Below are 27,465 nucleotides of genomic sequence, written 5' to 3' on the forward strand. Positions count from 1 at the left end.
CATTTTTTTTCCAAGACTCCCTGCAGATCTGCTGACTCAGTTCTTCCCGACAAAAACAAACCAAAATACATTTTCTCTCCCATGTGGTTTGCTGATACATCCAATGTAAAAAGGAAAATACTGATATGTGGGAAGATAAGAAGTCTCAAAAAGTCTTGTTGATACATGTCAGTCAAAAGGATTGGAAAGGGGAACAGTGGTCAGAGACAGACTCTCACATCTCACAAATAATTCAAAATGTATCATTCCCACTCTGTGAGTAAACTGGTGGAGCCGCCAACAGCCAGTTTGCCTCATTCAAGACATGCGTGTCCCACGGAACATGCTCGACTCTGGGAAAGGAGAGCGAGCACAAGAGCATCTTATCACTGCCATGTATCACTGATTTTCCAGTGACCTTCGCCAGTGCTCACAAAAACAAATTCTAAGTGGCTTCTAAGGAGATTTTGCTTCCACTGCCTTTCCCCTGACATAACAAAGAAGCGCCTCACTATACATACACACTTGGCCTCTTTGTCATAGCTGACTGAGGAGACGCTCATTTGAAGTGTGATGCAGAAGCTGTGCCGGCTGACACAACGCTTCTCTTCATAGCAGATGATGCTGCTGATATTTAGGACGCCGGGTGATCTCGATGAGAAGCAATCAGCAAAAAAAAATGCCATTTAAGCATATTTTTTTTTTTTTCAATAATTTAGTGATTATACAGAAAGACAACCTTTCGTTGGTTCAGTGCAGAGATTCCCTCTATGTAGCCTCGGGGGGTGATGGGAGTTTAATATAAGGCTGACAGGCCTAACAAGAGTGAGGTCACTCTAGCTCTAATAACTCAGCGAGGAAATACACTGTCTGTCTCCACCACTCTGAGACCCTGACAGTTCAGTTAACACACTGGTAAATTTAATGGAGGGCACTGGCTCTGGGCTATCTGGTTTCAAGTGCACACACACACACACACACACATGCACAGACGCACACACGCACATGCACACATGGACACAGGGACGCTATGTCCGTAATGATCTTTTTTGCTTGGGTGAGCGGGCTGCACGGAAACATATGCACAGCATTCTCCCTCACATGCTTTCATACATGTACAGTACATTACACAAAACGCATTGAAGAAAAGTGGCAACACATGTTCTCCATGTTTGCTAGAGCATTGCAGCCTCTTGCCCAAGTACATGCAACGAAAGCCCGTTTGCTCTCAGTCAGTAATATCAAAAACATTAGTGCATTTATTCATATTACTTCACTATGATCCTTTGAAACCGACGTACCTGCTGTTGACCTGTACCTGATGTCGATTTCATCTATTACTAACAGATGTTGAATAATATACACAGAATGCATTTTAAATCTGTTTTTGGCTATGGGGAGCTCTGTCTTTATAAACTGATTCAGGGCCAAATGTTTTTGTTGTATGAACACTCATCAATATACCATATGGATGTGGTGTGGATCTGTGTTTTCTGATCCTCTTCAAACAGTGTTACCCTTTTAAATGTCAGTCCTAAGAGTGAGTGCTTGTTCACGGCAGTAATGGTGGAAGGCTGCTTACTTGAGGAAGCGGCTGAGGTATTGACGGCTGCACGCGGACCAGGAGAAGACACCATTGTGGCCGGCCAAGGTGGGAGACATGATGTTGCCCTCTGACTTCTTGCAAACGTTACCCTCGCCATCGTGGACCATTCCAAAACTGGGTTATTTAAAAAAAAAAAAAAAAAAAAGTTTTAAAAGCGTTAACTTGCAAGATTATTTGATCAAACATTGTAAAAGCCTGTACCAAATAGAGAACAATCATAAGGCACACTTTATTACTTAATGACGTAAAAGAGTATGATCAGGCTGCAAAATGTACAGATACAGATAAAAAACATGATCATGCTTAAATGTTGTATGAGAGAAAAAGACAAGAGGCTCATACTTGTGTCCGGATTCGTGGGCAATGGTGAACGCAAGGCCCAGGCCCGTGTCTTCATTAATGGTACAGCTCCGGTATTTGCTGCACATCCCACTAATCGGAGCAAAACCTGCACAATATTGGTGAATACGTTTTACATATTGTCCTTCATCACTCAAGTATTCCAACAGGCAGGGCCAACAAAACCTGATTTGTTGATTTCCTGGATTACTGTTGATAGTAAACCAGGTTGACAGTGTGCTTAACAAACGCTAAAAAGACAAACAAGAGCATTATTTCAGATAGGAACCAGATACCTCCTTCAGAACAAACACTGGACAGCACGAAGAAGAAATATCAAGCAGGCAATAACTTGGATTAATTCACTCTGTATGGGGGACCTTGTGGGACCAGTTCCAGGTCCCCTGTGCATCGTTCACTTCACCTTAAAACATTCTTTCTCCGTCTTTACTACTTTCTTACATCCTTCTATCTCTATTAAATCCCCTTTTCCGATTCAGCTCCCTGAACACTTTTCCCTCTCTTTCTGTCTCTCCTCCCATACACACTCGCACACAGCATGAATCAAAACAGATCATTCTTGAGGGCCTCCCTTATTGTTTTTGTCTCAGTGTCTAAGGGAGCATTTAACGTTGTGTTTTGTTATTTTGCAGCTTTCAGTCATTTGCTTTAGTGTGTAAAACCCCTAAAGGCATGTTCTCATGTACATAACTAAATTAGACTAAACATAAGCGGGCAGATTAACTGTGAGAACGTGTCAGAACGAGGGTAGATCATTCATATTATATACTGCTTTAGAAATACGGAGGAAAAATACACGGGATTGAGTAAATAAAGTCCGTTTTTGACTGCACACACGCACACACACACGCACACACATACACATACACAAACACACCAATTAGTCCAACTTTGAAGTCTGGTGTTTGAAGATGGTGTGAGAGAGAGAGGGAGAGAGAAAATTGAAGTTTGTTTCTCACAGTGTGGAAGACAACAATGTGTTGACGCAGTCATTATCACAAACAAGCTGTCGTTAGTTTGTTAGACCGTGTGTGTGTTTAAAGCAGATGAACACAGCTATGGGATGTCAGTGAAAACACAATTTGCATACCTAATCTGTGTTTTCTACACATCTACGTCTTGTCAATGACGTGTTGTTTGTTGAAGTTCAAGAGGTTGAATTCCAGATAAATCAGTCAAACCACCCTCCTGATCTCCTGTTTACTGTTCGAACCTGATGATTCCTTTTTGGTCTGCTGTAAAAGAATATACTAAATGAGTGTCACTGCGTACATATGTGATCCTGTGGGTAAGCAAGATCTGAAAGCTGCAGACCTTTTTAACATCTGGCCTGACTGGTGTGATCCTGTATGACAGGGGACGGGGCCGGGTCGCCTTCCCAAAGAGCGACAGACCACAGAAGAGAATAACCATGTTTTCATCCAGAGCAACAGACAAACAAAGAAGGAGGACAGCTGGTGTACATGCGTCTTTGTCAAAACAGTTCATGAAAAACACGCTAAAGTCACGCTTCTCTTTATTGCAACATTGGGACCGTTGCAAAAGCTGCAACTCATTTCAATCAACTTTCCCTTTCTTTTCAGCATTGCATTACTGCAGTGATGGACAGGGCAATAAAGACGTACCAAGGGTGTCACAGGGTTCATTCTTCCAGGAGCAGATGTCGAGTCCTGTCAGGAGGATGGCATGGTCGTGGCGGCGTCCTTCTCTGGCTCCCAGAGTAGACTGCCAGTGGCAGAAGCTGTTCAGAGTGTGGTCTGCATGGTGGTTGATCACCAAGCCATCCTGTGAGCAAAGTCAAATGAAAGAGAGACAATGTTGTCTTTAGGAAAAGGAGCTGCAAGCACACAAAGTGTGGATTTCAATGAGAGAAATATCAGTCAAATGAAATCACACTATGTTCCTCCACATACATAAATATCAGTCATGGGTTTTTTTTATAAATGCCTTCCAGCAAGCCCAGTTGCCTACTATCTGCACTCTCTAATAATGTCATTTATTGATATTTTTATTATTACATCATCACCTGGTTTATTACCAGTCCTGAGTGGGGACACAGTGGCTATATGAAGAAAAAAGTCTTGGAAATATTTGGCATTCTTCCACAGACATCGCCTCATATGAGCTCTATTAACATTGCAGGTGGATAGGAACCACAATCTGCTGTCCCGGAGCTGCTTGACATTTGACAGTACCCGGCTTGTTTCTTCATCACCCTCTCTCTCTCTCTCTCTCTCTCTCTCTCTCTCTCTCTCTCTCTCTCTCTCTCTTGCTTTCTTTTTTCCATCACCTGCTATCCACAAGCACGTCCCGCCCTAGGTTGCTTAAGGTAAGTTAGTGTATGTCTGGAAATCTTGCTATTGTGAGAAATTAAACTTCAGCTGAAGACAATAATGCATCAAAAGTGCCATCAGCCACTGCTGGGTGTTTGGAAGTATAACGATGTCACCTGATACTTAAGATGGGCATTGGCGTGGGACATTCACCTGCTCTTCATCCAGAAGCACAAGCCCCACTATCACAATGTTGATGTTCCCTCCTATCGTACCGTCTTTGAAGAGACTGGAGACCTAGAAGAAACACGGACATGTGTTATTTATTAAGGGTAACGCTACCACTTAGACAGCAATTTCATTGTTTGCGGTCCATTTGTCACAGTCCTGTCACAATGACTTTTTCTTTTTTTTTCTGTTTACACTCAAACAGCTCTGTAAAGTGATTGTGACTTAATGGCTTGTAAATGTTGGCTGTAAGACAATCGGGGGCATCATCCAACTCTACCGTCTCAGCAGTTTATTCCCAACATGCTTGACTGAGTGAGCAAAAAAGATTTTGACAGCTCGTTGAAACGTTAATGATAATGAGGATAGCAGAGAGTGTTGGTGTGCCATCTGATACGCAGTGATTACAGTCTTAAACATAGATAGACCCGCCCTTAAAAAGTGCCTGAAGTTTGAAAATGCATTAAATTAGATATCTGGCTTTAATGACGTGGCTCATAATGTGAATGTGACCTGAATACTGTGATGTCAAACGTTGATTGTGTAGGTTCAGTTCTTCTCCACATTTGAGAAAGAATAAACAAATGTCCCACACGACTAAAATCATTTCGCAGTTTTAATGGTTTTAAGCCAGTGTTTCCCAATCCTGGTCCTCGGGGACCTCTGCTCTCCATGTTTTACATGTTGCCCTGCTCCAACACGCCTGATTCACATGAATGGGTCGTTATCAGGTTTTTGCAGAGCTTGACGACGAGCTGACTATTTAAATCAGGTGTGTTGGAGAAAACTGAGGACAGAAAGAGACGGTTGAAATGAGGCACCTTTGCTACACTGTGCTGAACATGATATATCTGTGGTCTTTTCTTTTTATGTAGACCTAAAATATAGTGTAGTACAGTATTTGAACTAAGTTTAGTGACCAAGAGTCAGCACACCTTGACATTTTTGCAGATTAAACACACAAAAGCCTTTGTAATGATACTTCTTATGTACAATAGCCACAGCTGCTGTTTCCAATTCAGCAGCTTGTATGTGCACAGATATCAGTCAGAAGAGTTTGGGCTTTGAAAGTGGACTTCTGAGGTTTTCCCCGTGGTTCACTGTCTCTCTCCTGCACCTTGTGAATAACTCAGATACCACTCGCGGAGTTTTTTTTCTTTCCATTCCGCAACGCGCTCATTCGATCCTTATGTTCCTGGTGTTCCCGGTGTCGTGCTCTGACTTATGAGACGGGCACGCGGCTGTGGTTTGTTACGGAATTCAAGCTAAATTCCGAGGTCAAAGAGGCAATCAGAACCACTTAATTAAACTAAGATATCCCCAGAACACTGGTGCTTAATGGAGTTTCAGACTCGCACACTGCAACAGCACGGTTGAATCATTGTTTTCACGGCACTTATTAAACAAAACAATCAATCCAGTATCCACCGAGATTTAGGTGTTCGGAGTTACATTTACAGTGTGTGCATTTAAAATGTGTCTTTTTACTCTGCTGCAAAGGACACATAAATCTCTGCAAATGCTGCAACGGTATATCTGATTTAATTTCAAACAAATACTAAATAATGTTTTATGAGACCCATGGGAGCTGGGAGGGTGTTGGGTGTTTTTTTTTGTGAAACTCTATAACACAGTGCGTTTAGGTGACTCCTCTAAGGCAGGTTGGTCTTAGTTTCTAAACTAAAGGGACCTATGTTTTCAAAATAGATGGATTATCTTTGGATTTGTCAGTCAGTCACTAAGTAGCACAACGAGCGTGACGGAATTTGCTTGCAGATCGGCTTCGAGGGACAGGGGTGACTCTGAGCCCTGCAGTGGTGATCTCATCCACGTATCAGTTTCACATTTTCAGATGAGTGCTTATACAGGAAAATGGAGGACATGGTTGTCCTAAAATCTCATCTATGTCAAACGTGCATGTGTATTTATATATATATGGAAGAAATCAATTATTGCTTAGGTTTGCCCTTACATACAAGAACAACTGTGCAAAATGCACCTTAATTTAATCAGGGAAATGCTATTCTTGTTCCTCTATTAAAGGTTAAGTAATGTAATCCAGATAAGCATCCCAAGAGAAACTGCTAACAAGCTCACAACAATAGCAATGAAAATTGGAAAACAATTGAAAAGGATTTTTCTTAAGCATTCAAACATGCAACCATTAGATAATTAGCAATAAATGGCAGATGGGAATATGGTTTTGCAGGTATTTGGTTAACCTCATTATGTCTGGCACACGTTTCTCTCACCATATTAAGCACAGTAAGAACATAAGTGGTTATGTTCTCATGGCCGTGGTTATCCATCATCTTTCTGTCCACCACCACCAGTGTCTCCACGTTGAGCTTCTGATTGGCCTCGTTCTTCATCAGCACTGCCCTTTTGTTCCTGGGAATAAACTTGTACTCATCTGGAAGGATAAAAACATCCTCTTCTGGAGGTTTGGGCATGTCTGGAAAAACAGATGGGGAAGTTGGAATTAATTAAAGTTAACTGCTTGGAAGCAATATGATGTGGTAACAGTTGAGAACAAGCTTTGCTTTGAGGCAGCAGAGTCAGTGTGATTTTGGATTGTAGGTTGTAAATGATTGATGAAAGACAAAACAATAGTCCATATAATAACAATTATTACCAGCAGTCCTGCTGTCCAACAGCTAAATATGCTGTGCGTTGCAGAAGAATTGAAATAAACCTGTAGCCACTGGATCACCTTTGTTTAAGAGTTTTAACCAGTGATTTTGGCCAGTAGCTGACAGTGATTCTAGATGATTAATTGTATTCTTACTTCCATGATGTCATGGATAAACAGCAAACCGAGCTCTCGTACTCTTGTTGACTTGGCAGTCTCAGTGTTATGCTACCACTGGGTTAAGTGTGAAACATTATGCGATGCATTTGCAGCACCTGCAGGAAGTCAGATTTTCTTGGTGTGTACCGTATAAAAAAAACTGCATAATGTAAATCAGAAACTTTACAATCAGTCGTGTCGTCAAAGAGAGATCTGACCAATCTCACATTCTGCATGCATAAAAACGGATAAACAAGAATGTATAAAGGCCATTTCCTGATTAACTGCATGACGATAAGCATAAATCAAGTGGCAACTGGTTTTGAAGTAAGAATCTGAAGTGCCATTTTCAAGATTTGCCATTTCACCAGCTCCATGTTGAGGTTCCACAAGTTGAAATTAAACAGCACCTGCAACCATGCTCCCATTGAAAGACACCAGTTGTGAAACACACTCAAATGTGCCGTGATTTACGTGCTCTATTTTCCTCTAAATGGGAACATAACTTACAAAATTGAAACCATGAAGAAGAAGAGAAAAGAGTGATTAAGATCATTTACTCCTCATGACATTATAAATCAAGTGAGAATTATACTCATACTCCCATTGACTTCCATTCAAACTGAGTTCTTTCTGCAACCAGTGGAGTTCCCCCCAGTAACAGTATGTTAGTTCCTAATTAGCTTCACCCAGCAAACTGAAAGAATACCTACACTTTTTTAATCTAACTTTGCAGAATAATGCAAATAACAATAAAATGCACAACATTTACAGTGGTTTAACAGCACTTGATAAATAACTTATTCTTGTATCTTATATCAAATGCCCAGTGTACTCCTGTTTTTTACACCATATAGAAAAGGTCAATAGTGCATTTCATTGCATCAAACAAAGAAGGCTTTTGAGGTTATCGCCTCAAATCTCCATATTGATGTTTTAAAGCTGGGGAATCAAAACTTGATACCAACCTGGCTGCGATAAACTACAAAGGTTTGGAAAGTTGCTTTCATAGGTGGAAAGCAGGTGAGCAACCAAAGTGCCCTGTGTGACCAAAACACAGCACAGGTGCTCAGTGATGTCACTCCATTGGAATGTAAACACTACGGTGTTTTCATAAGGACGACAGCTGGAGTTCTGCAGGGCGATGTTGGTGGTACCAGTCCAATATGACCCCAGTGACACCAGCAATGTTAACTGATAGGGTGGTAATTTCTTTAGCGCAAACATGTGTCTACTATCGAACGTTTCCCATAACCTTTCCCCAGGTTAAGCGACTAATGAAAACAAGGTTGAGAAAACACGTCATCGCGTGAAATACAAATGAAAACCCTCCTTGTGTTGCAAAATGTTAGCGGTATTTTAACTTTTAACTGAGTACAAAAAGAAATTCATCCATCTGCTTTGAACAGCGTTACTAGTTGTGTGGCATTGCACTGTAAAAGACAGTTGTGTTGTGCATGTGTTGCCACGACATGGCAACACTAGCGCTCATGAACTTGGGAACGTACTGTGTGTGTGTGTGTGTGTGTGTACGTCTCTGTGCTCCCATTACGCCAACCACAACCCTGCAAGGCTGACTGCCAACAGCACAAAGCCAAAATGTCAACAAATATAGTTTTTATTATACAATATGTCAGTCTTTTCATTTTCCCCGTGACAGTAAGTGGTGTGGTGATTGTGCAACAGTGTCCTAACTTCTGACTAATTTACAGTAAGTTTATCCTGACGTTTTTATCATGACGGTACCTTAATGTAATACAATGTGAGAAGTGTTTTCCAGTGAGAACATCCTTGTTTAAGAATGAAATATAAACCATTCATTGAAGGGGATGATGAAAAACGCAAAAAAAGGTTTGATTTAGTGGGTAAAAACAAGTGGGAGTGGGGGAATATAGATTCAGTCATTACTATAATTCTAATTGTTTAGTTTGTTTGATGACTTTTCCACACAGGTGGTCAACAATGCGATTGTTAGGAAGTTAACTGTGAGTAATTTGAGGATTGCTTTTCCTTTTTTTATATTTGGTATACTTTGCCTATATTTGGTGCCTCATATGTACATTTACTTGGACTGCAGTTCATACTTTATGGACTTTCTCTTCGGATTAAAAGCACAGCCATAATTGGCAGGGTTAGTCCGTATACTATTTCCTCCTCATTCCTCACAATGTATGCATGTGAAGCAAATGCAGAAATCTTGAATGTATAAAAGGTGGACATGTCATGGTGGCAATCTATTATGTAAATACTGCATGTTACATGTGGATCAGAATGAAAAAAAAAAAAGAAAGCCCTTACATACATTTCTTCCTTCTCCCGCAAAAGTGCTGCCTCTGCTTCGCCCCGTGTCTGTAGCCATTCTCATGGGGATGGCTTTTGAGGTGATGGTCACTGCCACGATTCTCCGCCGGGTCAACATGACTATTGTTGTTAATGTTGCCACGGTGATGGCCATGACTGTGTCTTTGTGGGTGATCTCCATCGAGTGTGCTGTGGGTGGCATCAGACGGCGCTCTTGAGGATCTCTCTGTGACAGAGTGTCCGTGGGATTCGCGGGGAGCTGCATCTGTGGATCGTTTCCCGAGCACGCGGCGCCGGTGACCTCTCGGCTCTTTGTCCAGGTCCCTCTCGCTCCTGTAGAGGATGTGTGGTTGGTGAGTGGACGGTGCGGTAAAGTTCTCTCTCTGGGCGAGGCTGAGGGACACAGGTCTCAAGAAGTAGTCGGCATCCTGAGTTCTGATCAAACCTGACTAGAGGCAAAACAGACAAGACGATATTTGACTGATATTGTTGGACATTTCAAAATCACCCAAACAGCACCACCTCATCCACTGAACGTACCCCAAAGGACTGCAGTCATATATCACCAGTAAACAATACTATGACCTTTCCCATCTATTCATTTAGCTTCACAGTCTCTCTCTCTGTCAGCAGTTAGGCAAGATGTCTCTCTGGGGTCACGGCGTACCTGACCCTCCTAAACCTCTCGCAGTTCAATGACTTGCCGTGTTTCTTCATGTTCAACATCTGTTTGGCTGTTCACTGTCAGAGGTTATCTCAGCACAATCTAAATAAGGAGAGGTCAGGAAGAGAGATTTCCAAACAAAAATGCATGAAAAGAAGTAACATCTCACTCATCTACACTATACACTCAAGGTTAAGGTATTCCTCACTTCCTTGAGTGATATCTGAGCACAATGTGTAACAAACCCTTTTCTTGACAAAATATTAGACCATCTGAAGATGTCTTACTATTTGAAACTGCTGCCACTTTAAGCACCGGTGCCTTATGGTTTAAATTTTAGGGAATAAGTTATGGGAAAGCCCGTTATAAATCTCCAAAGAACCGGCAAAACATTTCTACAGATGACCTTATTCTCTCACTCTACCTCCGCCTGCGTCTCTTTGGGAGAGACAGAGACATTTCAGCTTTCATATTCCATTTTCAATAAACTTCTCTCAGCGCAGCCGACTCAGACACTTGGAGATTATTTTCTCTTGCTTTCTGCCACTTCCTTTGTCTCTCTCAGTCTCTCCAAACACGCACCACATCTGTGTTGACAGTCAACTGGCGCGTAGTGTTTGGACTTAAACTGTGCTTGGCAGCAACAGTGGTTTCTCTAAAATATGCTTAATTGACTACAGTTTGGTGTAGTGTGAGTGGAGAGCAAGGTTCCTTCATCACGGCAGACTGACACAGTGGCAGCAGTGTGGCTGTGGCTGTTCTGGGGTGAGTGTGTGTGTGTGTGTGTGTGTATATGTGTGTATGACAGTCTAAAGACAATACAATTAGTGTGTGTAAATGTGGGACAACAAAGAGTTCGAGATTGTTGAAAAGCGATTACACTTGTGGAACTTCAGTGTAAATGTCTTTGAGTGTATGTTTACAGATGTGTCTATTAAAGGCAAGAATGGCTCTCGTTGCAGTTTCAGAGGCAGATCTTAGCTGGGGATGGTTTTGATGTTGATGATTCCCAGCCTCTAAAAGCCCCCCCCCCCGCAAATACACCACAGATCAGAAAACTCCTTAGAAAATCCTTCTCAAAACAGGAAATACAACTATTTACAGACGTTGCATTTGTGCGTTATCGATTCTCGAGCTGCTAAATTGGCATCATTTTCCTTCACAGGAGATTCAAAACCCGTGCATACATCCGCGTGGCTTCTGAAGGGTTAAGAAGTCCCAGCAGTTGTGTCACAGAACATGTGTCTGAATCCCTCTTTTAAATTTTATGCCTTTGCCACAAGCCAGCGTGGAGCAGTTGCTGTTTACAGGTGGCTCTGTGTCAGATAATGATCATTTCCCACAGTACAGTAACTAGTGTTTGACAGACAAAAGCTAACCTCAAACAGACACACAAGAATATATCTGGACACATATTTATAGGCGGAAAAACAAAGTTTTTGGCCCAGTACTTATTGAGATGATTACAATCTTTCAGACCCTTTAAAAACAATGTAAGGTTTATCACGAAGTCCTCGGTGTGCATGTTTTGCTACATCAGCAACTGTCAATTCTGTTCTTTAAGCTAAAATCCCCTAAAGAGCGCCTGAGGATTCCAGACGACTCGGCACTTACTTGCAACTGTGGACGATTGACCCTGTTGCAACAGAGCAGTTTGCTTTGGGGAAATGAGTTTGGAGGATGGAGGGTCAATTATCAAGAAATGGAGAAAGAGAGAAAGAGAGAGAGAGAGAGATATCCTTGCTAATGCATTACCACCTTCCCACTCTGGCCTGCCTGCCAACTATCAAGAAATACAGTAGTCCTTGCCAAGAACCCCTGCCAGTATCATGGGTTGAAATCACATGTGACAACTGGAGCGTGATCCTGTCATGTATGTGGCATCCACCCCAACACGGCATAATCACAGGCGATTGACATGATTTGGTTCCAAGTCACGGTGAGGGCCTCTGACTTGAAATGTGCTGCTGTCAACCATCCAAACTTCACATGCTAAGTATTTATTCTATGTGGGTGGGTGCTCGGAGGTGAATGGAGGATCGCGGTCCCCAGTGAAGCAGCTCGGATCCTAGTGTTTATTTATTCCATTTTGAGTTTGTCATAAGGGGTCAATTTTGGTCAGCTCCTTTCAATGGGCTAAAAAGAGGATATCATTGACGGGAGGAGACAACCAAAGGTCTTACAGCTGTAGCCTTTTGAATGGCCTGTTTAGTTAGGAGTTGTTACAGAAACTGTCAAGATCTGATATATTCTATAAAATAGTCTGGAGTTGAGTAATCTGGCTGACATTCAGACCTTAAAAAAAGTGTGAAGACATGCACCTCGCTGTGTACTTTTTTTTTACCACTTTTCTAAGCTTTATTCCCTCACTGTACTGCACTCTCCTGAGCCGAATGCACATACATTTTGGATGCAACTACGCAGCAAATGAAGCAAAGTAGAACCATGCAAAGGGGGCAGTTGCACGAATGGTATGACTTAAGCCAATCTGTTTTTGACTACTTCACTTGAAGGACGTTGAAGCATCATGATAGCCTTGACCGCATGAAACGGTGACAATGTTCTCTCTCCTGTGCCACTTCTGTCAGCACCACATACTTATGCTATGTTGTGTATGGTTTCTATAGACTGATCTGACTTTTCAGCACTGGTGCTGCGGTTCAGAGGTTTTCTGTTGTCGTCACGTTGGTGCAAAAAAAGATATATTGGTTCTATTTTAATGCGTGTCAAAATGTGCTGGGTGACATGTGACACATGTGTTCCATAATATGGGTCGGGAGTTCTCCAAGGATCCTTCAAAGAGTTTTTATTGGGTCCTTAAGCGAAGTAAAGGATTTCTGGAGATTGTTATATGTTTCAGACGCAATCCGTCTTTATATTTTTCTCCTGTGAATAAGACAAATAAGATATTCATTTTGTAATATTTGCGTGTGTTTATATGCGGCGTTTAAAATGAGGTTTCATTTGTAGAAAGAAACTCGACCACAAATAGTGCAGAGAACGCAGTGTGAAGTGCGTTCAATGAATTCCAAATGTTTCTGCCTTAAACAAAGCAACATGCATACTCTTTGTCTTCCTGCGCGTATAGCTGCGAGCAAATCCCACAGATAATCCCACAGATGCCTTCAGTCTGTAACGTCTGCACAGCCTCACGCAAAACAACATGTATCTGTGTGTGTGTGTGTGCGTGTGTGAGCTGCTTTGTTCAGAGATTAGGTCACACGAGTGCCTGTCCTAAATAGCCGAAGTCATCAGATTACACAGTGCGCTCTACGAGGTGCAAATAGCAGTCATAAAATGCTGAAACACTACTTGGGAGGGCGCAAACAGCTGGACTCTCTGGAGTCAGACACATCCAGACAAGCAGCAACAAGAATAAGATGGTGGGGGTAGAGCCAGGATGGGAAATAATGGTAGGAAAACGGAACTGAGGGGGAGACACATTAGGTGCATTACAAGGTGCACCTGACTGTTTGCAGTATATCGTTCTTGCTTTCCTTTTGATCAGCTTCCTGGTGGAACCAAAAGCCTAAAAGTTTATCGGGCATTGGTCCATTTTGAATTCAGCTCAAGCATATGATAAGCATGACACGTTAAATCATGTACTGTAATACTATACTACAACGGTACAAGTTAAATATATCATGACAACTTCAAACAATCATTTTTTTTGCATGAAAACAACGTAACAACAAATCTTTGGACAAATCTTTGCACTGCTTCCATGGCGGCTACATTTCTTCCAACTGAACGCAGGGACACAAGCTTTGGATCAGTGTTGATTTGGCTTCTTTGAACAAAAGAAAAAATTCACTTCAACATTAGACACCATTTCTTAATCAATTAGAAATGTCACCTCAGGCTGAACCATAGTCGTCTGCGAGTCAGTAATCCACAACACATTACATAAACTGGAGGTATACCAATTTGGAACCTATAAAGAGACTTAATCACATCACAGCCCAAAACTTAATATTTAACTTCATTTAAGTGAGGAAAACATGAGTGATGTTCGCAAACAATAAAACGAGCGATCCTTTACGACGGTTTGATGTGTCTCCTGTTGATAATTGATTACAGCAACCTGCCAAGACCACACTGCACGCTTTTCAAAGCTGCATCACATCAATAGACCATCCTTCATATAGTCTTGGAAATCCCAGAGGTGGGACAAGTCTGCAGCCTTCTATTATTATTACTACTACTACTACAAGCCTCGAGGCAAGAAACACACCCGTCCTTTTACAAGAGGAAAACACATGACCTCCAAGTGATTTGTTGTGGGAGGACATTTAACATTTCCCTTTGGTACAAAAGAAAGGTGTGCATTAACGTCTGGGTCAAATAAGATAAAAAAAATAGACAAATAGTGATGCATGTGACATCCATAGATATATTGTATGTTTAGAGGTGAAACTGAGCAAGAAATACCCCCACATTAATGATTTATTAGTTTACATGACTGATGGCTATGTACTTTTTTATAGAGGCACATTTAAATGAATGGGGGGGAAAACCCTAGATATGAGACAGCCATTCCAGTATTTGTTTTATTGGATGCTCTGCCTCCACCAATCTAAACCTTTTAACACAGCCTCAGTGCTATGCATGTAAATTAACAAACCCTGTGAAATGTTCCAATGCCGCAAGCAGGGGAGTCTTTCCAGTTTGTAGTAGCAGTTTAGATTACTCCATGTGTAATCTGTATCAAATAAACAAAACTTTTTATAGTCTCCACAGAGAGCAAAGTAAGGTTGTGCTCTGCAGAGCGAGTAGGCACATTTAAATCGAACTACTGGATTTCATTTCAGAAGTGCAGTGGACTTTACTTGAATCTTATTTTATGAACAATTTTGTGAGATGAGCACAAAACATTTAAGTTCAAATGCGACTAATGGAGATATCTCGAGTTCTATCACACAAAAATGGGACCACAATTAAAAATGTCACTAAAAGTTAAAAGACAAACTACACGTTTCCAAACTGTGTGCCAATAAACCAATAGTTGTTGACATATTTGCGTGTGTGAGCCATGTTTCTAGCACGGCTAAAAATCGATATGTCACAACTCCCCTCACCCCCCCAGTAAAGCCGGTCTGAAGCAGATTATGCTGCAGCATAAAGTCTCACAGAGTTATATGCCACCGCACATGTGTGCACTTCACTGAGCACAGTCTCAAACCATTTGGCAGGTGAAAAGTGCAGACAGTGGGACTGGACTACTCCTCTCATCCTCGTACCTATGATTTGTTTTATGGTTAAACCCCCCACTGTCATCAAAGCAAGACTAACCGGGAGAAGGAAGTTGAAAAGGCAACGTATATACAGCAGTATATACAACATAAAACGCAGGTTACAGCAGCTCAAAATGCCAGGGAGGAAACAATGACCATTGTTTCTTTTATCCCACACTCATCAGTAAAAGCTAATGAGAAATACTGTAGACCCCTCAACATTTGTCAGATGATGACATTGCTGTTGGAGGTGAGGTGCTATCTAGGTTCTTCTGGTCAATATTTGTCTGAGGCCTGCCAAACAGGAACCTGACCAAAGTGCAAGGTCTTGTATGAGTTACCAGGGTTTGACTGGTCAAAGGCATTTAACATCTGGACCACAGAAAGCTCCAGATATTGTCAGAGCTTATCATACAGTTAAGCACGTGCATACACAGCAGATGATAGAGAGAAGCGTGTTTTGAATGCTCGGTTAGTTTTGCTTTTGACCTGATGAGTTCAAATATGGAGCTCCGGTAGCTGAAGTCATACCATATGGAACACTCAGAACCAAAACAACGCCATTTTGGCAGCATGTCTTTATGCTGTTTTCATAAAAAAGGAAGATGATGGATAGCTAATCGTGCGCCAGGACGCCGAAACAGGATTTTACCAGATATCCCTAGAGACATAAAACATACTCACACTTCATATTAGGGCTGCAACGATTGGTCAACATTGTCGGAAATGATGGGATTAATTGCCAACAAACACTGTGGTCCTAAACAACATATTTTCTTTATACTGAGTAAGCCATGTTGCATATTACGCACATGCAGTGAACAGCGGGAGATGGCAAGTAAATTGTTAATTGGAACTATTGGTTTTACTGCCAGCAGTCTTGTTTACATTTTCAGAACCTCACCTACAAGTTAATGTACAGGTTAAGACACAATATAATGCATCTTCTTTCGATTTTTAGATTGTTTTGCATTCCTGGCATATTGAAGTCTTCAAGGATCAAGGATTACGGATTTATTTTGTCATTCAACATGTAAGGAACATGAGGAACGCGATATGGTAACCCGGACTCAGTCTCCTATACTTACAGGTAAAAACATTATGTAAAACATGGATAAATTAGAATTTCAAAAGCAGTTTTTAAAGTTCAACAGTTTTCTGAAAGTTGGAGTGGCAATGCAACAGTTCAGCAGGCTCTATCTAACTTTTCTTTTTTTAAATCATATATATGCAGTCCTCATTAGAAGAGTAAGGTACTATAGTTTTCTGCAAAACAAAAAGGTACATAATCCATTCCATAATCCATTCCATGTTGGCAGCTCTTCCTGCCAACATGGCGGAGTCATCACGCGAGTCACGTGATGTGCGGAGCTCTATGGCTCTACATCCAAAGGTAGAAATTGGTTTACTTTTTTAACCATATTGCCATTTCATTCTGTGGGTTGTGTTTTAGGTAAGGACAGCAGGACGTTGATTGGGTGAGATGTGCTCACAACAGCAGGAGGATCTCTGGAGGATCCAGGCAGGGAGGTGGTGCTTGGCTTGAGCATGCAAGAAGCAGGACACTCGCCCCATTTACTCGCTGAGGATCCTCCGGAGTTTCTCCTGCTGCATTCTCACATGAGCTCACTCGGACATTAACCGGAGATTAGACTGAGGAGCTGGCAGCAGAATCTCCACAGCGATTTCTGCGGACATCTGCGTTCACACGTACAATCCTCCGCACAGTCTCTGGAGTTTAGTGCACGTCTGAAAAGAAGCTCATGTGATTCCTCATCTATATGAATCGTTATTTTAATTCCAAGTAGGAATGGATGTTAAAACTCATCTTTTATTGAGCAGCTGGCTTGGAATGTGGTCATGATGTAAATATGATAATAAATATTTAGACTGATGAAAAAGTAGACCTCGATTAGACACATTATCATTTTTATTATTATGCCCGTGAGTATGCATTTGCTGATATGACTTTTCAGTTCACATCGGTTCAATTCACATCAGAAAAAGTCAGATTCACTGACCCAGACCATCTTTCACCGGCCTCATTCGTGAGAACCACATTTACAGACTCCACAATCCTGGACCTTCTGGCTGAATCTTTTATTGGGATCTGGTCTTAAACACACACACACAAACATTCTCACGCAGCATTCTTACTGAGGACACTCATAGACATAATGCATTTCCTAGACCCTTACCCTAACCTTAACCATCACGACTATATGCCTAGCCCTAAAACTAGATCTTAACCCCCTGAAAAGAACCTTTAAAGTTGTGAGGACCAGAGAAAATCTCCTCACTTTCCCAAAATGCCCTCACTCTCTATGGTTTATATGTTGTTTTGGATACACATACAAGAACACACACACAGAAGTGTCCCTGGAGATGTGCCATTGCTGTTGTTTTTAGAGGGTAACTCTCAGACACAGCAGTGGTCCGCCACAACAAAAAAATACAAACAACCAACCGGCAATGCTAGACATGGAATGTAATGCAATTAAACGTTTTCATTAAAAGCAAATTGAATTGAAATGTGGTCTAACTTTCATGGTTTTTCATGGTGTTTAATGATTCAAATGGAAACGTCTGCACTACACTGACAGTGCTATAACAAGGTCCTTCATGCAAGACTCATACAACCACTTCCTTTAAACCCGGGAACCTCAACATTGTATTATTACTGAAACACCATAAAGCAACCATACAGGATGTCTCTCTGACTCCAGTGATTGTCGAGTTCTGAAATATGCCAGGTCGAGACTGAGAGGATTAATGGGTATTTATTAGGACTTTGTTCTGCAGCCCAGACTTCTTAGAGGGCTAAGTATAACACTCAGGGGCACAGGGTGGAGCTGCCCCACTCAGACTTACTTAATGTCACTCTTACAGTAAAGTTTCCTTTAGGGACATGCAGCACAGGGGGACCACCAGGGCAAGAACTGAAAACTCTGCCAACTTTCTATACACAATACACTTGAATATGTCCACTCATCCTGCATATTACGACAAGGGCCTTTATCCTGGACGAGTTGGATGCATTAAATGGTCAAGAGATCGAAACCTAACACAACCAAACCAGCCAAACACAAACACAAACCGTTGATAATGCTGTTAATAACTTATCATTTTGACACGGATTCATCTGCTTTGAATTAGATTATAAGCTTGGTAGATTTTATTTGCTTTAACCCAAGCTTGTTACTCTGCTGCTATACAATCACATGCTAGCACGCATAAGACCATTTTGTTCAATTAAGTGTTCCGTATTTTTCCAGTTTGTTATTTATGGTGCAGCTGTGTTAGATCAAGCCAAGACAAATGCTCTTGAGTTGACGGTTGTAAAAAACAAAAACGAAAAATGAAATGAAAGACAAACGTATATCTGTAAATTGCACTTCATATATGTTCATGGCCATGAGAAGTGCTCCAGCGTGAGACTGTATGTTCGATAAGAAGATGAAAACCATCACAACTTTGTTCTTGCATTGTTCTGGCGCGTATCTGTTTTTTGAGGATTTTCCTGGCGTGTGCAACAAACAATCTGTGGTGTTTGCAGACTTGGCTTTTCCATTCATTAGTTATTCATTAGGCTGATTTAGGCAAACGTGTAATGTACATGAAATGAGCGAGAACTAATGATGCAGGGCAGACAAGGAGGATGAAACGCCTGTTCAGGACTTTCCAGTGGGTTTCCAGAATCAACTCAAGTCGAGTACAAACCAATGCCAAGCAGACAAATGCATCTACTCGAGTGCTTTGTGCAAGGCAGCCGAGAGCTGCTTCATGACTGTGTATGTGTAAAAATGTGGTTTCATCTAGATATACTGATAGACTGGAAGATAGACTCACTTGTTCCTGTATTAGTGTCTGATAAGTATCTGGTGTCTTATATCTTCCAACACTTACTTACACACTCTACTCTAATTCACTGTTTTCTAAACTTTGACTTTGAAATCTTAATAGGGTCATGGACCTTTTTTCTTTGCCCCGCTCTGGGTATAACAGAATGACAGGCACACTAAGTGCTATGTTTATATTCTTTAGGTCCCAGAATAAGCCCAGGCTCATTATTTCCTCTAGGTCACTAAGTGCAACTACAATATTCACTTGCTCTAAATGCTGCCAAAGCGAAACTTAAATAATAACGTGCAAGAAGATACGGACTGTCTGAAGACATTTACACTGATGAAAACACACACACACACAATTCATCCAAACGCCTCCTGCAACCGGATCCCATTCACGTTCAAACTCACCATCCCCATGCATGTAGACAGTGCCACTGATGAGTTGACCCTCGACCTCAGTGACCCCTGGTAAAAGCACAGGTCGTCTTGGTGATGGGCCCTCAAGCTCTTGGTGCCGTTCTTTCCCAGGACCTGGATGGTGAAGCCAGGTGCAATCAGGCTCTCCGAGGACGCCCTCAGCTCCATGTGGAAGTCCTGCCCCAAGCCCCTAAGCTGGAAGTGGACCGTGTCACTGTTGCTATTGGAGTTTAATGAGGCTGCATCCGAGGTCAGGGATCTGCGTCGCCGTGTGTGCTGATGGTGGGCAACTTCATGAGAGATGTAATTGCCATGGCGGCTGACCTCATATGGAGACACAATCTCGTATTCTGAGTAGAAAGGGAGGGAGTGGAGGAGAAAACAGCAGGAAGTTGACAGATTATTATTATTATATATAAGTGAAATAAAACTCAGTGATAAGAGATTGAGTGATACAATTAAAGTGAGTGTAGAGACAAAGTCTACGGCTTAATGGGATCGAACTGTGGGAGATACAGCTGAGAAAAATCTGTGATGCTATACTGTTTGTACAGTAATGATTTTATACAATTGTCTTTGCGATCATAGTGGTCAATGTGCACTAATTTATATGCCAGCATAATTTACAACGGTAACTGCATGCCGTGTCAGCGGCTACGTTGGCTGCATCACTGACTGATAAACCATTTCCTTCCCTTTGTAAATTCTCTCTGACCCGCCTCATATACTTTTGCCGGCAGAGTCAAGAAAGAGTTACAAGAAAAGGAAGGATTCTAGACAATTCCGACACAGACCGTTCAGCGGAGAGTGAATCATGTTTGACCTCGTGTTTTACTACTGGTTTTAGTACATGCCAGGCTTGATAACTACAGGTCATAAAGAGGGCTAGTGGCAGGTCACTGGTCTGTGGCCTTTTAATACCAGTTAAATATCTAATGGCGCTGTGGGCACAGAGCTTTTCTTGAAAATGTCGAATCAATAGAGGAGTTGACTCCATTAGCTGCACCGAAATTGCTTTTCTAGAGAAAATCATGACAGCAGCCGCTGATCCTGTCCATCATTTGTGCAGAGAAGAGTTGACCTACTGAAGGAAGGCACTCTATGTCATGAATGAACTAAGCTTGTTCATGTATTTGTCTTGACAGTTGTGGATACATTTTTATTTTGAAGATAAATAGAGTGCAAGACAAAGCGTAAAAATTAAGAATAATATATTTCTTTAGTTTCTCTGGTATGATTGTAACAGAAAGTTCTGGCTACTGTAAGCAAGTACCCTCCTAGAAACTAGAGTATACATAGCTGCTCTATACACTAGAGTCGCCAGCAAGGAAACAACTACATTATCGGTGTAATAATTGATTTTATTAATGTTATAATGATGCGCTGTCTTGCCACGGGAAAATCTAAAAGTGCACAGCGGCAGAGTCAGTTACCGTTCAGTTTGATCTGCCTTAGTGAGTCTGAATAATGAGTAAATATAGCACAGAGACAGACAAGTTTTGGCAGTCTGTGGGTGAAAACATGCAGGGGGACAGACAGTGTGTCATCACTGGCAGTGGTGCATTTCAGGTAAGCTGACTTAAAGCCTTTTCACACAATATGGCACATGTTTATAAGTAGATGAATTTATTTAAAGCACCTTGCATTATTGGCTGCATGTTTTAGTGTGTGTGGGAAGTACACCTCCAACGGCAATCGACTCCTCACAGAGCAACACGACTGCAAAGAGCTGTGCAGACACCAGAGCACTTAGGCAAAAAGGACAAAAAGGGTCTTCTCTATCACTGCTGCTTTGTCCACCTCCCCCGCCAAAAACAAACAGACACTCACACACATTTAAAACCTACTAAAACCTAGTTTGTACCCCCCCCCCCCCCCAACTCAAAAAACCAGCTGCAGTGACCCATATCTGGCAGTATACAAACAAAGAGGCTGCAGGAACAGAGTGCCTGCACACACACACACACACACATGCATGCATGCATGCACACTCACAGACACACACACACATTTGTCAGATGGACAGAGACAATCAACTGCAATGGTTGGCTTGTTGGTTTAGTAGCTCCCGAGAACCATTACTGCTGATAAGGGCTCCAACCATTGGGTACCTCGGCTTAGACTTTTCTCTCACCCACTCTTGTATGAATGTTAAACACACTGACAGTGAGCAGTAGTTGTTAAAGCACTGGCGGCGAGAAGATCTGAAACAGAAACGAGGGCTTCCACTCACTCATGTTTTAGATCATCTCCACATGTGCTCACTGAGTGAGACTTTTTTTTTTTCGAGTTATTTATGTGTATGCGTTTCGTGGTAACTAAAAAAAAAAAAAAGCAAAAACAAAATAAAACCAAACAAAACAAACAACTTAACCAAAACCTCTTAAGAAGAATGCACAGCCAAAGCAGTTGCTGACTCAGCACACCGCATGGGGTTAGATCCACAAAACAAACAACAGATGAAAGTCTCACGTCCTGCTTGCACTAATTACTGAACCGACTGAGCAGCTAAAGCAGCCCCCAGAGCGACATCTTTTAAGAACTGACTTCCCAGTGCCTTACAGCAAATACAAGGGAGACATTATCATTGTTACACAGCAGTTAGATCAATGCCACACATTATTCTTTTGGGTTTAATTGCTTGTTTTCAACGGGTCTACACAAATCAAGTTAATTTACAGTCAGTTCAAATAAAACTACAAAAAGCTTTAACAAGATGAAACATCTTTTGTTTCCCCCCTCCCTCCTTATTATTTTATTGTGGAGCCCAGATTTGAAGCTCCACTGATGCAGCAGGTATAGTGATGACTCTGTGTCAGGGTGCGGGTCGCCCCCTAGCGGGGAAGAGAGGAAACGCACAGCGCAGGTGAGCGCTGTTAGATGCTGGACGGGATGTCGTGGATAAGTCCACTTGTACTTTTTCACCTTGGTCAGCACCATAAACGTGGACCAGCTGATAACGCACGCACACACACACAGTCACAGTGGCGCAAACACTCCTCTCTACAGAAACTTAGTGCGAGACCTGCTATACTACAGCCTACCTGTGTGTTGAGGTAAATTGAGAAATCGCAGTAAAGCCGATGCTTCCTGGTGGGATTCTGCACTGTCAGCACCATTATTCCAAGGAAAGCTCTGCAAGAAAGGAAATGTAAACAAGGGGGAAAAAAAAATACTCCAACTCTAGCTTTCTCGCTCCGAGTGTTGACAAGTTTATGAGCTCTGCATGTATGCGCATGCAGACGCAGCTGACACACAAACATCTGACTTACTTTGCCCAATGTGGTAAAACAAAAGAGATGGAAAAAGACTGAAATCAAGTTTTTTTTCCTCCGTTTAACACAAATCCGGGGTAAATTCATGTCTGTGGATCACCTTTACGCAAAAAAAAAAAAAAAGAAGGAAAAAAAAACAGTTCTGTGTCACACAGCCACTTTGCAACAGTCCAAAGCGCAAAACAGTCCGACAGCAGCAACAGCAGCAGTTCTGTGGGATCTGCAATGAATGCCAGTATCAACCAGTCTCACGCGCAGGCTTCTTAAGTTCTGTCACTTTGTTCTCCATTCATTTCCAAGCGCACTGGATAAGGACAGAAAGACTCATGAAGTCAGGTCCTCTCTCCCGGCAAGTCATTTCCCAACCTCTCTCTCTCTCTCTCTCTCTCTCCCTGTCCTCACACACACTCGCTCAGCCGCTCCCTCTCTCTCTCTACCCGGGGACCCCCGTGGACCATTTTGACTCCCAGTGAAATCATGTGGTTGTCTTAAATAGGCTGCGTGTCTGCTTGGCAAAAGCAGAGCCTGTTTCCCCACGGGAGCACTGAACACAAGGCTGCAGAGGTCTCTCTCTCTCTCTCTCTCTCTCTCTCTCTCCCTCTCTCTCTATATGTCCCCCCTCTTCCAGCCTGTAGCCAATCACACTTGACACCTGTGAGACAGGTTTGTGACCGTCTGCAGGAGATGCCACAGTTATGCGAGGAGACAGAAATCCGATTCTCATATCGGATTTTCAATTCACATCTGAGGCACTTCAGTATGTGGTGCAACATCAGATATACTTTATATATGATATGTGAGCATGCCACATGAGTGAGAATAGTCAAAACGTTTTGCCTATGCATGTGCCTAGTGTTTGTTATCAAACTGCAAGAAACATCAAACAAGAATGTAGAAGATCATCCTCTGTAGATTTAAATCTAAACTAAACCTCACACAGACTGTCATAACTTTTGTTTCTGAATTTTACAGATTATTGTAATATGGTACTTCTAATCTTATATCTCCTGCTAGAAAACCAGGTGGTCTCACAAATATTACTTTTACTTTTCTGTTCTTAACTCATGCTAAAAACGTATTTGTGTACAGCAGATTGCCACCAGGGGGCGACTCAATTGGCACCGAATATGACGTACTCATTCATTCACTCACTCCTCCTCCAGTTGGTGCCAATCCTAGCTGACATAGGGCAAAAGGCAGGGTACACCCTAGACAGGTCACCAGTCCATCACAGGACCGCATGGACACATGACACATGTTCAATTTGCCTAATCCTCAAATCTGCATGTTTTTTGGACTTTGGGAGGAAGCCGGAGAACATGGAGAAAACCCACAAACCATAGCACACATGGGGCGCACAAATATGCAAACATGAACCTGGGTCTTCTTGCTGCAAAGACAAGAGTGCTAACCACTATACATGCCATGTTGCCCAGAACGAGAGGTACATTTAGTAAATGATGTTCCCTTTAGAGAAAGACAGGCCGGAAAGTACGGCACCTGTGAGTGGACACCAGTTTGATTGACAGCTGGTATCATCCAGTAGGTGCCTGTTTGCAGGTGACATTTGTGAATTTGTAAATATAAATACTGATGTGCCGTTGAAATCACAAATATAAAGGCTCCACATATTGAGTTTCTTATACAACCAGAAAACATTTACATCCATGGCTCGGACACAAGACACTGGAAGTCATGAATGTGAACCATCAAATCTGATCTGTGATGAATAAGAGTTGAATGGATGTGGCTAGTTATCTTAAAGTGCGTCTCTGCGTCATGCACCGTATTCGACTCCTACAGCAACCGTTTGTTCCTCACCGATGCAATTGAAAATGAAGCATTTCAATGTGTGCAAACCAGAATGTGTGCACAAAATGTGCATGTCCATCCAGTAGTCTGGATCAGTGGCCCAAACGTGATCTGTGGATTACACCCTGCAGCAGGTAATCAGCAATTTGTGATGGATTACAATCTGCAATTTGACCTCTAACCCTTTTTAATCTGCTCGTCATTCTCCCATCTCTCCTGTATTCCGCAGCTGCACTGATAGGCAGCCTGCCAACATTTCTGAACTCCCTACAATCATTCATGGAAGTGCTTTGGAGTGTGGGAGCCAAAGAATAGGGAGCGCTTGTTTCATATTCTGCAGCATTTCATCCGCCCCAAAAGAAAACCAGATGAGTTTTCTGCTGTGTGGCAGGAGAAATAAATGTGTGACGGTTTACGGTGTGATCTTCTTGGCACAGAGTCAGCGTATCTGGATGAGAGTTAAGGGAATCAGGGGTGATTGTAAATATGACGGCCAACGGAGTTTCTCCCACTTTTAAGATGCCGTGTGCAAGATTTAGCTTGAAATGTGTCTTTTGCATCTTTTTTCTTTAACCCCTACAAAGTTGTAGAATGAGGAAGCTTTAAAACCAGATAAATCAAAGTCAATTTGAGGAGGTCATTATTATAAATGACTTTGTTTTCTAGCTGGCACAGTAGATTGCCTTGTAGTTCAGAGAGTGTAAAAAACAGCACATCAGGAAAAGACACCTTCTATGACAAGAGAGCACTGGATGCTAGAGGTTCAGAGGCTGCACATAAAAGTGGGACGGGACCTCTGAGCTCTCTGTGACACTAACCTGATGCATCTGACATCTGTGTCTGGTTAGATTATCAGTCATGTCTAATTTTTTTTTACATTTTCAATGAAAACAAGGGATACAAATGTGAAAACAATGGCGATATCAAAACCTCATAACCAGCTTTTGTCTAAATAAGAGCTCTAACTACACGTTTGGAGGCTCACGTGTTTTTTTTTCACAGAGAGACAAACACACACACATGATGTCATCACGTTCGATAGTGAAACGTCAACATACTTTAAACATGTTTTAATATATTATCGGACAAGAAAATTATCGTTCACAGTAAAAAATAAAAAAATAAATGATTTGAAAAAAATTATTAAAAAAAGAGAAAAACAAAAAACTATTTAAAATGAGGTGTGTGTTCCACCCCTTATCAGTAGGGGGTGCTGCAGCACCCTCAGCAAGCCACTTCCTGCCCCCTGGTCTTGATCTTGAAAAGACCCTTTAGCTTTGTGAGGACCTGCTTTAATGCCCTCATTTCATATAGTTCCTATAAGCTTTTTGTTCCTACATACATACAAGTATACATATATTACAGAAGCCAGCGCTCTCAAGCTCTCACACATGTATTTTAATAAGTTCACACGCTCACATGCCAAACGTGACATTTCTCACGCTGAGAAGTGATAAAAACTCACCGCACATAAATTAGTAATCTATGAATGGATAATTGCTAAACCAGATTGTTTAGCGTACTCCATTCATACGGCTGTCTTGAATTAGCAACCTATCAGCCAATCAGAAAACAGAATTTCTTGTTGCCGGGTAAAGTTCTGAAAATAGGTTTCCGCTGCACACGTTCTTTCTGCGAATGCGCACAAATGCTCACAAATGCCTTTTTTTTGCTCCAAAAGGCAAAAATAAAACAATTTATTTGGTTTAGCATTTTATCTTCAAACGCTAACTAGCATAAGCTAAGTGCAATACAGCTAAGTATCCCTGGAGATATCAACGTTTGTCTGGTGTTGAAGGTAATTCTCAGACACAGCAGTGGTAAATATTAACAACACACAAGTGTAAGTGACAAGATTGATGCCGCTCACATGTTTCCTCGCTAAATACAAAGCTGTTGCCAGCAGTTGGATAACGGAAGTGCGAATGGTTTCCTGACTTTCTGCTAGAATCTTGTCTTATTAACAAAACAAACAAGATGATGTCTTAACAGGTGAGCTGCAGAGGTTTTTTGTCACATACTTTGAAGATTTGAGGAGACCAAGATGTCAATATTCTCATCAGTCTCTCAGCAGAAAGAAATGTTCATTTGAGTTCCACAAAGGTAGTTTCCAGTCCACACTCTCGTTACAGTTACCTGTCTGAAACTGTCATCAAGGCAACACATGTGTGAGTGCGCATGCGAGTGTGGTAAGCACATGTGAGTTTGTGTGCAAGCTCTCTTATGTGATTTATGAATGTGCGTGTCTGTGTGTTTTGTTCCTTTTGTGTGCATGTATGTGTGTGTGTGTGTGTCTATGTTTGACAGCAGCTGTAAAATTCCTCTCTGAGCATCACAGAGGGGAGGCTGATGAGGGCTGACAGGGAGCAAGAGTGAAGGGAGGTGGGAGTGGAGCAGGCGGTGGGGGTGGTGGTTCCCAGGTAGATGGATGATTGAAGGTGTAGTCAGGGTTTGCAGAAACGCTGCGCTGCTGTCGAAGAATCCCCGCGCTTTTACTGCGATCGCGTCGACCTTTTCAAGTCCACTCCGTGGATCGTATAAGCTCAGTGTGAGACAACTGTGTCTTGTAAATATTTGCAGATGGTGCAGAATCCTGGCTGTTGGACGTTGCTGGAAACATTCCCAGTCGTCAAATTTATGAATCCTTACTAATATTTATTTAACTTCATTTTAACTT

At 41.9% G+C, this 27,465-nt stretch overlaps 1 protein-coding gene across 1 annotated transcript in view; it reads right to left on the reverse strand.

Annotated features, from left to right (window-relative positions):
* The window catches only part of LOC131470770 (A disintegrin and metalloproteinase with thrombospondin motifs 16), a 48,000-nt gene extending 24,494 nt beyond the window's left edge, over positions 1–23,506 (reverse strand). The window contains exons 1-9 of the mRNA XM_058646718.1: positions 22,974–23,506; positions 22,746–22,836; positions 19,693–20,051; positions 9,540–9,987; positions 6,699–6,901; positions 4,432–4,515; positions 3,571–3,730; positions 1,928–2,033; positions 1,562–1,699 (exon numbers count right to left, since the gene is read on the reverse strand). Coding sequence (XP_058502701.1) covers positions 1,562–1,699; positions 1,928–2,033; positions 3,571–3,730; positions 4,432–4,515; positions 6,699–6,901; positions 9,540–9,987; positions 19,693–20,051; positions 22,746–22,836; positions 22,974–23,063 — 1,679 coding nt within the window. The 5' untranslated portion in view covers positions 23,064–23,506. The remainder of the gene's footprint in view (positions 1–1,561; positions 1,700–1,927; positions 2,034–3,570; positions 3,731–4,431; positions 4,516–6,698; positions 6,902–9,539; positions 9,988–19,692; positions 20,052–22,745; positions 22,837–22,973) is intronic.
* Between the last annotated feature and the right edge of the window lie 3,959 nt (positions 23,507–27,465).

This window comes from Solea solea, chromosome 13 (genome assembly GCF_958295425.1).
Source record: "Solea solea chromosome 13, fSolSol10.1, whole genome shotgun sequence".
Taxonomy (NCBI): domain Eukaryota; kingdom Metazoa; phylum Chordata; class Actinopteri; order Pleuronectiformes; family Soleidae; genus Solea; species Solea solea.